At 39.5% G+C, this 16915-nt stretch overlaps 2 protein-coding genes across 4 annotated transcripts; both read right to left on the bottom strand.

Moving 5' to 3' along the window:
• Window positions 1-2793: 2793 nt before the first annotated feature.
• On the bottom strand, window positions 2794-9947 carry znf740b (zinc finger protein 740b). 2 transcript variants are annotated; one of them, XM_054609481.1, is made up of 7 exons: window positions 9832-9947; window positions 7393-7543; window positions 6968-7201; window positions 6011-6139; window positions 5777-5906; window positions 5197-5315; window positions 2794-5046 (listed from the first exon to the last, which is right to left on the bottom strand). In XM_054609481.1, exons 2-7 carry the CDS (start codon window positions 7435-7437, stop codon window positions 4897-4899), a joined length of 807 nt encoding a protein of 268 aa, XP_054465456.1. In that variant the 5' UTR covers window positions 7438-7543; window positions 9832-9947; the 3' UTR covers window positions 2794-4896. The 2 variants fall into 2 exon arrangements, with proteins under 2 accessions (XP_054465456.1, XP_054465457.1); XM_054609482.1 differs by lacking the exon at window positions 7393-7543.
• A 1310-nt stretch (window positions 9948-11257) lies between these two features.
• On the bottom strand, window positions 11258-16630 carry csad (cysteine sulfinic acid decarboxylase). 2 transcript variants are annotated; one of them, XM_054608372.1, is made up of 14 exons: window positions 16546-16630; window positions 16318-16457; window positions 16106-16232; window positions 15932-16022; window positions 15051-15273; window positions 14774-14853; window positions 13473-13527; window positions 13195-13311; window positions 13023-13087; window positions 12780-12861; window positions 12486-12685; window positions 12096-12147; window positions 11914-12003; window positions 11258-11696 (listed from the first exon to the last, which is right to left on the bottom strand). In XM_054608372.1, exons 1-14 carry the CDS (start codon window positions 16574-16576, stop codon window positions 11523-11525), a joined length of 1527 nt encoding a protein of 508 aa, XP_054464347.1. In that variant the 5' UTR covers window positions 16577-16630; the 3' UTR covers window positions 11258-11522. The 2 variants fall into 2 exon arrangements, with proteins under 2 accessions (XP_054464347.1, XP_054464348.1); XM_054608373.1 differs by lacking the exons at window positions 16318-16457; window positions 16546-16630 and having other exon boundaries at window positions 11275-11696; window positions 15932-15999; window positions 16106-16220.
• Window positions 16631-16915: the final 285 nt, after the last annotated feature.

A 16915-nucleotide genomic window follows, 5' to 3' on the forward strand; every position in this document is an offset into this window, starting at 1 on the left:
GGAGGCCATTTTTCCATCTCAGATTATTGTGAGATGGTTGCCGTTTGCTAAGACACCCCTAAATTGACCCGGCTTTTCTTTAATTTTATATTGCTATAGTTCTCAGACTGGTGCAGGATGCCTTTTGGTTATAAGGCAGACCAAGATTCAGCTACATACATAATTGATTTCTGAATAATAGCCCCCAGTATAAGAGAATATTACAATATTTGGTAATCATTAATAAGTAATGCTTTCACACTTTCACTGCTCATTGTTTGACGAGAACTTTAGATTTATAGAAAAAAATCTTTAATAAAAAAATCAAATAGTTATTGAGCAAGTGCGATAAGTCAATTTGATGTTTTTACATTAATGCTGACACAGTTGGGTTAACATTAAAATGTATGTGAAAAAAAAAACAGTGCCCAAACAGGGTTATGTTCACAGTTCCTTGCAATTCCTCGCATATCTGGTTTTCATTTAAAGAGAAACTGTCGTTGTGTTCTCATTTATTGTCATGTCTTGGATGCAACTTGCAGTAAACACTCAGTATTTTCTTCTGTGTGAATGTTTGAGGACGTGTTCACTGAGGTGTCCAGAAAAATGGGAGTAACCCGGACAGAGGAATTGAAATTTTAATGATGAGCAGCACCACCACGCTGACGGCCATGGACCACCTCAGACAGCTTAAATATCACAGCTAATTAACACAGAGAGGTGGCCTGTCACAGAGATGATGGATGATGGATGTCGGAGGGGGGAGGGGGGCTGGGGGAGGAAGATCACTGCCTTCAACCAACCAGCGTTTCCTTTATTAATCAAAGCCTGAGATGAAAAGGCTCTCCCACACCTCGGGGAGAGGGAGATAGCAGGAGCTATTGTTGGGAGGGTTTCAATCATTTGCCGTGAGCTGGAGATGTATTTGATCAGGGGGAATCCAAACATTTGTAGGAGACAGAACGTTTCTGCTGATGTGGTTTTTGTAAACCTCTGAACCACCCACATGTTTGCAGAACACAGTATGCACAGTCAACCTAGATTTACTGGTTGTTAGGGGGACATTTCTGTTTGGAGGGCCTTTTTTTTTTTCTGTTTGGAGGGCCTTTTTTTTTTCATCCCTCTGACAGAAGAGGTGAGCTTGTAGAGAGTTGGCTATCACTCTTAAACAGAGCTCTCCTCCCTGATGGAGAGAGCCAGACCGAGCACAAGGCAGCACTCCTACACTTTAACTCTGGACTGACTCCATGATCAGTCTGTCTCGCCGAGATGATTTCAAACCTAGATGATTTCAGCACTTTGTGTATGAAGATGGAGTGTTATCTCCCCCTCTCTGGTTGCCTTCCCATCTACCTCACTTAAGGAGGTCCATTGTTAAGTGCCAGGGGCCTGTGGGTGCTGTAAATCAGGCTGCAGAGGGAGGGGATGTCTCCCATGGGGGAAGGCGCACACTCCTAGCAGCCTTGAGGCTGATCTCATCCTGCCTATCCTAATGCTTTAATTAAGGCACTGGGCAATAGCAAGGAGGAAGGTGCTAAAGGGTATGATCTGCCTAACATACGACGGATGTGGCAATACCTACGCAGGCAGAATGACGGGGCAATGTACTTATAAAAATTCTTCCCTTTTTATGAAAGAATGTGCTATCGCTACACAGACAATTTAAACTGTTTAATTACCCAGTTTGACAATCATTTTTGCAATAAAATTGGATTTGCAAACTCCATGTGACTGTTTTGACCTCAACTTAACATTTAATTGCAAGTTCCCCAAAGTGGAATGGAACTTCAGATCTTGGTCATATATTCCCAACCAACTACAGGACATGATATTTGGTCCATGAAAAGCCCCTGAAAACTACCTAGCACTTGGCTTTGCATAGTGCAAGTACCATCTTTTTGTTTCTGTCTCAAGGAAGGTTGTGGACAGAGAGTAATTTGGGGTACACCTCCCTCTTGTGGTGCAGACAAGGCTTTGTATAAAACGACCAATATGATAAAACTGTATCGCAAAGCGTGTTGTTGTGCTAGTTGATTAATTGAGGCATTAAAGAGGGAATTAATCACTGACAATTTTCACGAGAAATGGATTGTTTTAATTCACTTGTCATCCGAAAAGAAAGTGATAGCTTCTCAGATGTGAGGATTTGCTTCATATTGTAAATTGAAAAGGTTTTTGTTTTGAATGATCAGAAAAAAGGGAATCAGTTTTAAGAATCATTTCATACCTTGTATGATGATTAAGTGGCTTGTAACAAAATTGTGTACATAATGTGATATTTACTAGTCTCGTTGTAGATTCAGGGTCTCCTGACCCAAACTTTGTGCTAATACCAACTTTATCTGGAGACAGGCATACCCCCTTTGGCATTGATCGCATTGCTTGTTTTCAACACACCTGCCTCCCAAGACTTATTTATTTGTGTAGTAACAATGTTCTCCCATTTAATTAGTTTTTATAACAAGCAAGAGAAGCAATAGAAAGGGAGAACTATCTCCTATTATCTAATTTATGTTAATTCCTTGTAGGTGTTTTTTCTTCATACCAAGAATATTGTGTGATCATTTACCACTAATATGGAGTTTTTTCATAACAATGCTATAGAGAAGGCAGATGGCTGCCATCTGCTGACAAGATTGCCGCATTACATATTTCTGAAATGTTTTGCAGTCTTTCTAGTTCAGAAGATTCAGTAAGTATTGTGCCATTTGACAAGTAAATTAAACTTCTTATTTTATGTTTACCTTAGTGAAAGGCCACTGAAATGTCTAACAATGATTTGAACCAGCATTTGTTTAAAAAGTGTAACAGCTTTATTGAGACTTGGGGCCCTAAAACTCCTTTCACTACAGAACGATTGAGTCAAAATAGATATCACTTCACCCCTGAAATGACAAAAAAGGTGGGGCTCACATAAAAAAATCTCCTTACCAAAACAAAATGTAGAGAAGATCCTCCAACAAACACATGCAAAAGAAAAAATATGCTGACTAATCATGGCTGCTATACTAACAAAAGCAAGAGTGGCAGCTTTTAATTTACTCCTAACAGAGGTTGAAAGATGACTTCCTTCAGTTGTCATAAGAAATCATCAGACTAAGGATTATAACTTTGTAAATACTTTGATTTTCTTCTGAAGTGTAGGTCCCATACGTACTATTTTCTACCCCTAATACAATTTAAATATATATTAACTTCATAAAAAGTAGACAACTCAGTGGTAGGCCCCAAACTCCCTTCACATAATCTAAAAGTCTGACAGCAACAGAAGTACCAGTCTACAATACAATCCTCTACAACTGAGCTAACATCTTCAGTCCAGTGTTTACCATCTGAATTCATCATACAGAGGCCTAAAAATAATATAAAGCAGGTTATCACTTTACAGAACACCGCATGGACTTTATATTCCCCTGTCCACAGCTCATCATCTTCATTGAAGATGCTCAAAGTTAAACTGGAGATGAAATGAGATGGCACTGTGTTCAGATCACATTCAGTTATGTCAAGACGGAGGAGAGCTCTGTGGATGAACCAAATAATACTTTCAACTGTTTGAGTTGGTCTGGGCACTGAATATGACTAATCGGCACCACATTTCCTCCGTACCTCCGCCGAAAATAATTTTAGACCTGCCTCACTTACCAAAATACATTTGAAAGGACGGACATTTTTCAAATTTAGAAAAATCTATAAATGCTGAGCAGGAGAAAAATAAGACTGACAGTGGTTTCTAGGAACAGAGAGACAGTAAAGACAATTCATTTATATTGAGTTTTTTTTTTTTTTTTTTTTTTTTTTTCTTTTTTTTTTACAGAGGCACCTTCATTTCTAATGTTCCTACATCCAGTCATTAAAGGATAAAGAAGCTCAGTAACTTAATTCAAGAGCATCAAAAAACTCTTTGCTCTTCCTAAGAAACCTGTCAGCCTTCTGCTGTGTTTCAACAGTGTAACGTATAAACAGTCAGAACAAACCCCTTTAAAACAAGGTAGACAGTGAGGATGAAAGCCAACCGTCGCTACACAACTTAACTAATGCCAACATTAGTTGAACATTCTACATTTCAGGAGCATCTAGTTAACTTTTAGTGTGTTTCAACCTGTTTGTACACATCACCAACAGGGTAGCGTCTGTAATCCAGTTTTACAGCTAGGTAAATAGTATGTTAGAAATTATTTGAAACCCGTTTAAAAAAAAATGTGATCTTCTACATGAAGTGAAAATGGAATACAAGTTGCATTTTACTCTGTAATAAGCCCAATTCATGTTAACATCGCTGTTATTAAAAATAACATTAAATGTCATTTCAGATGTGTTACGCACACCTTCAGTGTTGAATAGGACCACAAGTCTGCTGTGACCTTTCACTTATGAGCAGTAGCTGGTACAGAATTAGTAGCGTAAGGTACACAAAAAGAAAAGAACTTGAACACTGAAAAGCTACCCAGTTCTGTATGTGTGTCCTTTAGTGAACTGTCCGTATGGAGTAGAGGCCAGCACTGGGGTTGTTTGCAGGTCAACAGGATACCTAAAAGATGCTGCACGATACATTGACAGTCAAAAATACTTGGAATCCCTCGGCAGCAACAACAGTAAAAATACCTGCAACCTTTAAGTTGAAAGGAGACGTGTGCATTTTTGTTTCAGTTATTGCCATAGTACCAAGACCTGTTGTCCAAGATCAGGAATTAGTCCTTCCCCTTTTGTCTGGGTCGTAAAATGGAACAGTAGATTAAAAAAATATAAAAATCCATTATTGAGCTCTGTGAATGAGCTGGCGAGAGCAAAGTAAAGTTTGGTTGTGTTTGAGCAACGCCGTTTTCAGCTTACAGTTCTGTTGAGCTCCAATGTGTGACGTTACTGAGCTGCAGGCTGCTGTTTTCTGTCTGTGTGGTCTCTACGGGAAGCAGAGGGTCAGACAGTCAGACGGTTGTTGGAAGGCTGTAGGGGGCTCCAGGAAGCTGGATGGGCGGATGCATCCTGTGAGAACTGGCTTTCCTCTTTGCTCATCCCCACTGTACATAGCCGTCGGTGTCTCAGCAGTCTGTCTGTCCGTGAGAAGTTCTGGAGGCAAAGAAAGACGTGTGTTTCAGTTAAAGTTAGCAGAACAATGCTAATGACATTGCTAAGACAGATGGATTTGTTTAATGCTGTAAGATCCTGAGGAATATGCAGAGACCTAAAAATACTAAATGTAAACAACAGCTGACTGACCTGATGGCAGCGGTCACACTGGTACGGCTTCTCTCCGCTGTGCACCCTCTTGTGTCTGTCCAGGTGGTAACGCTGAATAAACCGCATGTCGCACGCGTCACAAGCATACGGCTTCTCTCCTGTGAAAAACACCGGCGGACCATTTAGAAGTATGTATCAAGTCTCAGGGCATATTTTACTTGAGGCAAGATCATTTTTTTTAAATTGATAAGTCGTTTTTTAGTGAGTCCTGGCCAAAAGAGCTGCACACACAAGTTGACTAACAGAACCAAATTTAACAAACAAAAAAATTAGAGTATGGACAGATATAAATACGTATAAGGCATTATAACAAGTTAAAGAAATGATTTACTATGCATTAAAACGATTGTTCAGTCCCAACTTAGTTCTTGAAATAAGTTTAGATGGTTTGTGTGTTGTTTTTTTAAAAATTCAATCCAAGCAGATTGAGTTTAAGAAGAGTGGTTCACTGGCTGAATAGTGGACTCTTTACTCATAACACTACCTTGTTTCCCATTTCTGGCCACTAAATGCAAAGGAGTGAGAAAGACAACATTGAGCGTGAGCTGCGAGTTCTCACCTGTGTGTGTAAGAATGTGTCTCTTGAGATGGTAACTACTCCGGAAAGCTCCATAGCAGTGGTCGCAGATGAAGTTCTTCTGGACTTTCAAGGAGCTGTCATCGCTCATATCGATTTGTGGAAGTAAATGCTAACGACAATAACAAAATGAGTTGAAAGAGAACCGATGATCAAGGGTAGATCTTTGCACTTTTGAATGTGTTCTTATAAGTGCACCATTGTAACCATCCTTACCTCCACTTTAACTTTGCTGGATGACCCTGCTTTTTTGTGCTTCTTCTTGGGTTGCATATTCTGATTTGCTTGCATGTCTTTTCCATCCATCAATCTTGATGAGTGATAGTCCCCGTCTTTTCGGATCAGCTTTTGGAGGAAGAAATGGTATTAATTAACGAATACTGCACGCTAAATAGTTCAACCCCTTTTATGTGCAGTGTATAAACGTTTAATAAATGGTTCATAACGCACTATAGTGTAGTTATAAGTAGATATTAATGTATTTGCCAACAACTATAACTCCTCCTGTGGGCAGGCTGATTTATAATAATAATAATAATAATTAAGCCTTTATTAGTCCCACAATCGGGAAATTACAATTCTCTGCATTTAACCCAACCCGGAGGAGCAGTGGGCTGCGCCCGGGGAGCAACTTGGGGTTAGGTGTCTCGCTCAAGGACACCTCGGCATGTTGACTGTAGAGGGGTTCGAACCACCAACCTTGTGGTTATGGGACGAGTGCTCTACCTCGTGTGCCACAGCCGCATAACCATATAATGGATGACAATTTAGTTAAAAAAAACTATTTTAATAATATAAAATGTATCCATCGGAGAAATTATAATTGTTGAAAAATATTGATATATATTAATACAATTTATATCAGTTTACAACTACATTAGTGTATTATTAAATATTCATTAAATGTTTGTAAAAGTGCTTATGAATGCTAAAAAAGGGGGGTTAAAACAATCATGTTAAATCACATCATATAACTCCAACAAATGTTTCCTTGTAAGTCCAACCACAGATTTAGAGCTACCTGTGTTTAAAGTTTCTTAAAGTTTATTTACACTGCCATACCATCTCACTATAAACAACTAAAATTTGGACCATGAACGCAAAGAAATAAAGTAAGAAAAAACAGCTTTAACAGGCTTTCTGAGTGACCCTGCCCAGTCTTTTCTCTCATACCAAGGGTGGACAGCTCCCGGCTGAAGGATGGCCCATGTTACTGTGGTGGGGTTGTCCGTGGTGAACCTGGTGTCCGTGGTGGTTGTGGCTGTGCTGAGAATGGGTTTGGTGGCTCTCAGGACTGGACCTGTGCCCTTGACCCAACGGTGACATCATCCTCTTTTGGCCTGGGATGTTGTTGGCTTGCATCAGGGCCATGCTGGACAGCACCGCCTCGCAGCCCAGCAACCCAGCCTGGCAACACAAACAACATGTCAGAGCAGAAAGAGGGTGGGGGGGGGCAGGACTCCTCACAGAGACGAGGAGTCAGGGGAATGAGAGGGAGTTGAGTAATCGGAGTGACAGAGAAATCCACTGGCATTAGGACTGGGAGTACAAACTAAAAACATGATGGTGATTCTGGAGATGAAGAGACTTCCACTGACCCATTTCATATGGTCTCGAACAGAGTTGTTAGAATGGTGTGTCATCGCCGTGGTTTGTATGCGTGTGTGTTTGTGGGAACAGAGGGGGCTTCACTTAGGATGAGGGGTAACAGAAGAGACCACACCCACCCAAATCATCTGGGGCCAAAGCCTGAAAGTAGAGGCATGACAACATTTTTACATGCTGCGATGAGGAGCTGGAAATCCAGACTGGTTTAATACATTTTACAAATCACCAAATTTGGATGTATGACCAGAAATTTAGGTCCAGCATTCATATGCTCAGTTTTCAGGCAAGAAAGCCCCAATGGTTTGGTGCATGCCATGTTTCCATGGTTGACAGAAAGCGAAAGAAACAGATTGAGAAAAATAAGGACTTTCAATGGGGAAAAAGGAAAACAGACACTGGCAAAGAATGCAAAATACACGAAGCATTTAAAATACTGAAATATAGAAAGGCTGTTTGAGAGCAGCAAGTGCGCAGTAAACACAATTGTATCCATCTTATATTAAATTATTTTGACCATCTTAAGTGTAATACAGATAATGATCTTGTGTTTTCATAACTGATTGAAACCATCATTTCTCATAATACAGTGAACTGGATTTCGGGCCATCAAATCTGGCACTGAGGTTACAACTGCAATGATCATTTGAGCTCAATTATTGCAATTTGGGCAAAAATATGTAATTGCGATTATTTTAACTGATTTTGCAATTGTGATATTATTTGGAATCATTTAAAAATGATTGTGCTGTGATTTTTGCAAGGATCTGTATCAAACAAAGATGTTTTCTTAAATCTGTAAAATAAGATGAAATGGTATTTTGACACACATCTCAGCTTAAACAAATCCTCAAGGACATATTACGATTCTGATACAATTTAAATGAATTGTGCAGCCCACGACTCATTGATCAGCGGTGCAATTCTAAAGCTTTGCATTATAATGGTTGAATTAATAGGTATAGTGTAAAAATATCTAACTAATAAATAATAATAATAATAAGACATTGTAAATATATTTGTAACATACAACAAATATTTATAAGGGCCTTTTTTCTCATCTTCCATTTTCGCTGGATTCTTAAGAGAAACGTTCCATCACATCAAATTGGTTTGCATTTATGTTGTAATTTACTTAATTCAGAAGGTGTAAACAGCCGAATCCTAAGATAGCGTCTGACTTCTTGAGCAGTAAGTAAGTACTTACTGAACTAGAGACTGAGACATCCGTTACTTATTGCATCCTAAAGTATGTGGGATAGCAATTTTAATGCTTAGTGTGACTGGTTCAACAAATTGTTTTAAATGTAGAACAAACAGGAAGAAATGTATACGTTTCTAGACCTACACACTTACAATGGATCCGGAAAATAGGAAAAACTCTTGGTTGGAGTTGATAATAGAACTATGGTAGAAAAATGCCCCAAAAAAGCATGCACAAGACTAAAAAATGCAAGGAGCATATTGTCCTTTAAGTTAAAGAGAATGGCCATAAACTCAGCTGGGAATGGTAAAATCCTTGGCACTGGAACAAATCTATATTTTATACAAACACATTAATTCCACAGCAGTCAGGAAAATAAACACTAAAATCACAATACACATAACTGCTTATTGAGCAATATGCCACAGGGACCATTATGATTATTGCAGTTGTATGTGTAAAATGTACATCAAATAGGCTGTGAATGATATATATATATATATATATATATATATATATATATATATATATATATATATATATATATAGAAGATGGATACAGACAATACATTATAATTTGATAGTAAACAAACAATGCTATCTTATTCCTCCCTTCAGGGGGACATGTCTTTAACTCGATCCATGTATCTTTAAGTTTAAAAGGCCATGGTTGTGAGTCATTCTCCTTTGTAAGCGTGTGCTTTATGATCTCACAAAAACAAACATGATGGCCGGTTTATAAAATGGTGCATTTGTGCACAAGTGAGCTTGCTAGCGACTTATCCTAAAAACGATGGGGTCTCTGTTGAAAGAAAAAAAAGAAAAAAGAAGCGGTCATCTGGGAACAAATGAGCTTTACTAATCAAGCGGGGCTTTATGTGGAGCACACTGGGGAGGCAGTCTGTGTTTACACACGGTGTTTAGACGGTGGGTTTAAACACGTGAAGCATGCTGAGAGTCTCTGCTGAATGAAACAGAAAAGGCTAACCAGCTAGCTAGCTAGCCAGTAGTTGGGGTTTTGGTACAACTCTTGTATGACTGAACCCCCACCCGCGCCCCAGACAACACAACAACAGCCAGGCAGGGCGTGCGGTGCGGTGCGGGCTTAGCGCCGACCACTAAACAACACCTCCCCGCCCGGCTACAGGGCGAGGAACAGACACGTGGCTGGTTAGAAAATGTGATAAAGAGCTGCGGATGACATTTATTTAAAAAAGCGACCACTTACCTTTTGATTTTTAGAGTTTTGTAGGTTATTATTTTTTGTCGCACTTCCAATTTTTTCTCAGTTTACAAACACTGACAGGAAACGACACCGGAAGTTCTTCCCGGAGAAAGCGGGGATTGGTCAGACGCCGTGTCACGTGACCGAAGCTCAGCGACCCACATATGCGGCCATAGCTGTGAGGGAGTGAGTCCACTGAGGATGTTAATAATCGATATTAAACCATTTAAATTATTTTATTGCTTTCAGGGTTGGAAATAACGAATTACTTATGCAAGAAGATACTAGAGTTTTTTTTTTAAAGTCGATCATTTTATTTTTTATCCAAGTAGAATTACCTTAGTGATAATGAAAAGAACAGTATTTCACTACATTTCAAGGAGCATCTCTGACAGAGTAAAATAAAAAGAGTAAAATAGTCTTGATTAACTGTGTTAAAATCAGAATGGAGATATTATTGTGCTTTTGTGCATTTTCATGCTTTGGCAACATTGCTCTTAGATGCTTGTTTAAGAAAGGAGATGCACTTATGACTTCTGGTGACTAGTAGTTCTCTTGAATACCTATGTTGAATACACTTATTGTAAGTCGCTTTGGATAAAAGCGTCTGCTAAATGACTGTGATGTAATGTAAATATAAAGTAATTCAAACTTCCATGCTAATAAAATCACATTGAATTGATTGATATTCAGAAGCTGCAGGTGTGTCTGCAGTGGTGAAACTGCTGAATTGATATAAATGTTTGCGCTCCGGGGAGGCCGAGCTGTCCGTTCAGGATCCATCGGGCAAAGTGAATTCAAACACCAAATAAGGCGTGGTTAGCACAATTGTACTTCGGCCCCGGCAAGCACACTAAGTGGCACACACACAATTTTATGACCTGTGCAGAAGGGGTGCTCTGGGTCTGGCTAACATGCTAAATGAATAATGCTCTGGTGGATCCTCCACTGAGGAACTAATACCTTCAGTGAGGTGAGTGAGGGCTGTTTAAGGTTGTTAATCCTTGCTTTTATGCTGAAACCTAATTCAAGCCTTAACGTTTTGAAGTTGAACCTTGATCACATTATGGAAAACTTTACGGTGCTTAAGACTTGCAGGGTGCCTTAATTATCTGGGTATTGTCTATTTTGTGCTTGGTTCTTTTGAGGCTACACTTAGGAAAGCAGTTGTGTATTTATATAATTGATATTCAGTTTTATGAACAGGCTACAGAATGCCCATCTGTTGGTTTGGACAGAAGGGGTCTTGTTGCTGATGTTTAATCCAGATGTGTAAAAGTTTACACTTAATGCCATCCCTTTTTGTATATCTTCTTCTTATGTTCCATGGAGAAAAAGTTAAATATCAAAGGATACATACATCCCCACAAAAGCAGAGAACCAGTTCTCCAGTTGTGCAAAAATGGTTAAAAAAAGAGAACTGAGCTGATTAGAACAGTTGTTTAATTCACATTAATTATTTCAAAACATATTTAAAATAAAGGCCTTCAATTCAATTATTTTATTCTTGACATTAATGTAGAAAAGTGACCCTTTATTTGTTTATTTATTAATACATATTTTGGTCCATTGTCCTCAGATAGGTGGATAGATGTTTGTTTGTTACAATTTGAGACATTACAATGGCAGGCTTTGTCCATAACCTTGCCTTCTAGATAGTCAAGGGGTACACGCCTTGTAGGTTGTGTTTTTGTTTACAAGTCATTTCCCAGTCTTTCAATTTCGTCAAGGATGAAGTCCATGTCTTTCTGGGAAAGCAGTGGAGAGAAAACAACCAGGCGGAAAAAGTTGACCTTGTTTCCCAAAGGTTGGTAGCCCACCATCATGGTGCCTTGTTTCATCATGCGCTCCTTGATGACTGGAGCTACCTTTTATTTAGAAGAAAAAACACACACGCACCCACATACAGAGTTAACCGTTTGAATCAGATGTGTTGCACGGAACTGTTAAATACTTGAAGATAGTTGGCCTAGATATTTGTTTGTTTTTTTCGAACAATTCATGCACACTTCAACTCAGAAACTGAATCTAAATATGTGTGTGAATCTCTTTAGTATTTCCCAGTGCACTGATACCGAAACTTACTTTTGCCAGTCTGTCCTGGTAATCTGCATTCCCTTCCTTCCCCCTCATACTGGGTGGTATGAACCAGAAGCATAAATTCACAAACTCTGGCTGTTAGTGGAGACAAACAAAACACAAGTACTAAACATTTATCAGGGAGAAATCTCCTTATCTTTCTCAATATGCTTGAGATATTTACTTACCTCATGTAAAAGACAGAACCCCTCTCTTTTCTTCATTTGCTCCACCAGATATCTGTCGGAGAGTTATGACATGTTTCTACTTTCTGTTGGCTTGGTTCAAAACTCAATGGTAAGCAAAGATGAGGAAATGGGGGGATCACATGTCAAAAGAAGCCTACAAGTATCTTAGCCGTTGTGCAACATGGACCCAAATTATCCTAAACAGCCACCTCACTGATAAAGAGCTAAAAAAAAAATAAAAAAAGTGAAAACATAAATTGCAGTGCTTTTAAATTAGACTTTGTAGACTATGTAAATTCAAAATGATATATCATATGAATATATCATTTTGAATTTACTTTTTATCTTGACCTATGCCAGGCTCGTTTTGTAGTACATACGCATGCCTACCTTGCATGGCTAAAAGCTTTGTCCACACGCTCGGCAAAGCCAATGGAGCCAACAGCTTTCCACATCAACCATAACTTCAGACAGTCAACCTTGCGGCTGCACTGCACTGACTTATCCCCGACATCCAGATTCACGTCATAGAATTTGTCTTGTTGGAAGAGGTATGTGGCGTTGGCACTGTGGCACTTCCTCAACAAGTTCTAAGGACAAGCAGAAACGATTGATTGTCAAAGATTTTTTTAAAAACATAGACCTTTTATTTTGTGTGTGTCGGATGATGCTGTAGCCTCAAACCGTGGTATCCTGTAGTAGCAAGGCAGAACACTGCAGTCCAGCCACCAGCATCTTGTGTGGGTTCCAGGCAACTGAATTTGCTCTTGTCACAGACACATAAAAACACCCACACAATAAGCTATGTATTGTCTATATCTCTATATAACCATATCTGCCCAACTGTCTAGGTCTACTCATATACAGGCAGGCAAATGTTGCCTTCCTCGTAATGAAACATGCATTTTCTGGCATGCATGTTATTACCTGGAAATCCCTTTCATCAGATGTCTGTGTTGCTTGGAAAACAGCACGCTCCCTCCCCAGGCGGCCTAAAACACACAACAAAACAGACAAAACTCTGCACGTTCTTAAATTTGAACAAATAGGACAGAAGCTCGTCAACAGGCACGTATTAGTCTTCGTCAGGATGACTCACGTCTACGTGCATCCACAGCTTGTGTTTCTCACAGACATCAGCTATGCGATCCAGTGGGTCAAATGCACCTCGCACTGTGGTCCCTGATGTGCAGCTTACAAAGAATGGCACTGCACCCTGGTAGACACAAACTGAAAATGAACACCACCTTCTTGCACTTGGTGCTTTCTGGTTTTCAAGATGTACAACGTGTTTTATAGTTAGTTATAGCTTGTGGATTATTATTGTTTAAACCAATACAATTGATCTGAGCAGTTAATAAACCTCAATGAATTTACCTGAGATTTTGCCAGCTTTATCTTTTCCTCCAGGTCTTCTGGAATCATGCGGCCTCTGAAGGGAACAAGATAGCATAGAGAAGTTATCATTTTGACTGTAAAGAATCACAAGTTTCATAATGAATAGGGCTGCAGCTAATAATTAAAACTGAGTATAGACTTTTGATTAATCATCAATTGGGAGCATTTCTATTGCCTCCCTACAGCTCACAACATTGTGACGGCTGAGCCGGTGGCTAGCAGCTTATGGTGCTAACAGTGCTCACAATGCAAGCAGTTGCAAATGTTGAATGCTGACAGAACTAACAGTGTTTACCTGGGGGGGGGGGGGGGTCCAGAGGTTGGGTGCTACGTTTCTGCAGAGTGTCTTTTGTTATCTAATCAGGAGGGCACGCTCACATTAACGAACATACACTAAAAGCAAGCGCAGTCGACCCAGATATTTCAACACAGCAAGGAGAATCACTTGAGAATTTCTTGATTCTGAGATGCATTGCGATGCAGAAATAATAATCAGGAGTTTGGTTTCATTTCAGCACAGTGCAAGACTTGCTGTCATTAACTGTCTGTTGTGCGTGTTTCAGCAAAGAGACAGCACTTTGCAGTCTGCTAGCTGGTTGCTCTTGCTACTAATATTAGGTGCTCTGTTGTTGATAATTTCGGGCTGAAAAACATCTGCATGCAGGCTGAAATTCAACTGTGGTGTTGTTCTGTCAGGAGATACAGTGACTTCAACGATGTAGGAGTAGAGTGGCTATGAGTAAGGAAAAGTCAGCTAACCGCTAGGATAATTCTAACAGTGTAAAATGCCATAAGCATTCAGTGCCCTGTCTTAAAGCTGCTATGTGAAAACCTTGTTTTCGTAGATTACAGAACTATCGGAATGCCCTGCAGAATAATTTATGTGTCGTTTTTGTAATGTTTATGTACTGATGTGGCTCACACACATACTTGTATCAAAAATGTAATCTGATTTTTGAAAGCACTGTTTGGATAAAAAGGGAGTAAGTTTTTTTGTAAAAGTAGCCATGTACAGTAGTATAGAAACTTGAAGATGTAATACATTTGAAGATGAATCAAAAATTGTTATGCTTTTGCATCATTGACATATGAACGACCAGTGATGATTCACACCTCAAGGTAGACATCATCCACTATATATTCACATCTCTTATAGTTGTTTGCTAATATATTCATGCTTTGAATCCCGTACATGCACCTTTAAGCAATTCATTGATGATGAAAATGAATGAGCTCATTAATTATCAATGGTTTCAGCTCTTATTATGGAAACACATTACCCATCATCCACTTCCACTGTGATGACATTGTCTGTCCCAATTCCCAGAAAGGCAGCTGATTTCTTCACAGAGTAATGGCTCTGAAAAAACAACAACACATAAGGCATTTCTAATTTCACGTTTTCTGCCTCCTCGACTCCTCCCTCTCAAGGAAAGGAATCGAGGATGTACAAAGTGGGAAATGAAAAAGGCCTATAACTACCGTGTGATCATCGATAAAGATCTCTGACGCGTCACCAGTCCCTCAGACATGCAATGTGTGATAGCCATTCCTTACCTCTGAAGATGTAAAGACGTTTAGTCTTGGGAGACCACAGAGCCCCTGGCTTTTGACATCTGGTAAAAAATGGTAGCGTGCAAGGTTCATGGCATACATGTTAGAGGCAGAACCCCCTGGGCAGAAAAGACCGTCACCTTCTGTCCAGCCAACCAGCAGTCGCAGTGCTCTCAGAACCTCGTTCTCCATCAGCACAAACACTGGGGCCACCTCATAGGTGAAGCTGTGATTGACAAACAAAATATCTCATAGTTTTTTAAGTTGTATTTCATACTATGGCATTATATTCTACATTTTAAACACACAACATTACCACACCACAAGCGGAATATAAATAAATCAAACAGAGATTTAGACAATTTAACAAAAGAAAACGTTTACTTCGTTATTGTCCTCTTTGGTTGTTATTTGCACAAAAAAACAAACTGCATCTTATTAGAATTGTTGTATCTTGTGAGTGAAATCAATTCTTCTGAAGTAGACATACAGATAAGTAGTCTACAGTTGAGAAAAATATTTTAAATTCTTGGGGCTCTTTGCAAGTTATTTTGGGATACATGAGTTAGAATAGTAACATATTCCAGACTCTGATACTTTACCGGCCCCTTGTCTCTGTTTGCGTGACTGGTTTAATCCTTGCCTGTTTTTCTTTTATTATTAACATGCTCTAGTTTGCTGCCTTGAGTTGGACTTGTGGGTTTCTGTCTGTTTTGTGCAAGCCAGCGTTCCAGGTTATTGCTCCATTTACTTCTTCTTCCACAGCCTAATACAGTCCAATTATCTTATTTATTGCATTATTTGTATAATATTTAACAGACTTTTTCATCCACCCAATAACGATGAGCCTATAAGCTTTAATAATACATTACTTTGATTCTTACAGGTTAGTGTTGAGAGCTTCAGTGAGGAATCGGCCAGCCAGGGCATGATAGTCCACTCCTGCAAACAGCTGATTAAAAAAACGCGGGTGACCTGAAAGAAACCAGAGCAGTCTAATCGTGAAAGAACAATGGTCAATCTATAGTGTTGTCTCAGCTGTCTCTGGAATGTCTTACTTGTCTTGACGCTGTACTTCGCAACATCTTTAACCCTCTGGAGGAGCCTGTGTTGTGGCTCCCCTGTTGCCCTCAGCTCCAGATCCAGCAGCAGAGCCAGCTCCTCCGGCTCTTTCCACTCACAAACCTGCCAGAAGAACACGTGGGTTATGAGTTTTGCTCAGAGTACTCATTGTAATCTGACACTGTTGTGATTTTAGCCCTCATCAGACCTTTTGCTTGATGTCTGTGCCCTTGCAGAGCACCTCCTCCATAATGATTTTAAAGGCATCATTCAAGAAGAGTTGGCCCTCTGTATGATCAACAAGAGGCTCATTCAGGTCACGGAGAATGCTTGCTTCCTGCCCATCAACTGATGTCAGAAAGTTAAAAGCATGAGCAAACACTTCCAAAAGTCGAGTTAAATACAAAAATAGACATATATAGCACACTGTACTTACATGAGGCTGGGAACATGTTTGCCATATCCATGCTTTTGAAAAGTTGGAGAATCTCTACCCCCTTAGTGACTGTGCTGAAAAGGCAGACAGCCGAAAATGGCTTTAAAACCAAGAACAGCTGAGCTTTTGTAGTAGTGGGAGGGATTTGACCTTTGTCCCATTAGTCATCTGAAATGAGGAAAAAGAATGGAAGGAGCAATGGAGTTGTTGAAGGTTGGCACTGAGTCTCTATCTCAACAGAGACACCAAGAAGTAGGGTACATTTAATGTAAGTACAAGTACCTTTAAATGTACACAGAAGGTACATTTAAAGACCTATATTTTCAGTTTAATTAAACACATGTCAGCATAACTTTTGTGACACCTAATC

Source organism: Anoplopoma fimbria, chromosome 12 (assembly GCF_027596085.1).
Source record: "Anoplopoma fimbria isolate UVic2021 breed Golden Eagle Sablefish chromosome 12, Afim_UVic_2022, whole genome shotgun sequence".
NCBI lineage: Eukaryota > Metazoa > Chordata > Actinopteri > Perciformes > Anoplopomatidae > Anoplopoma > Anoplopoma fimbria.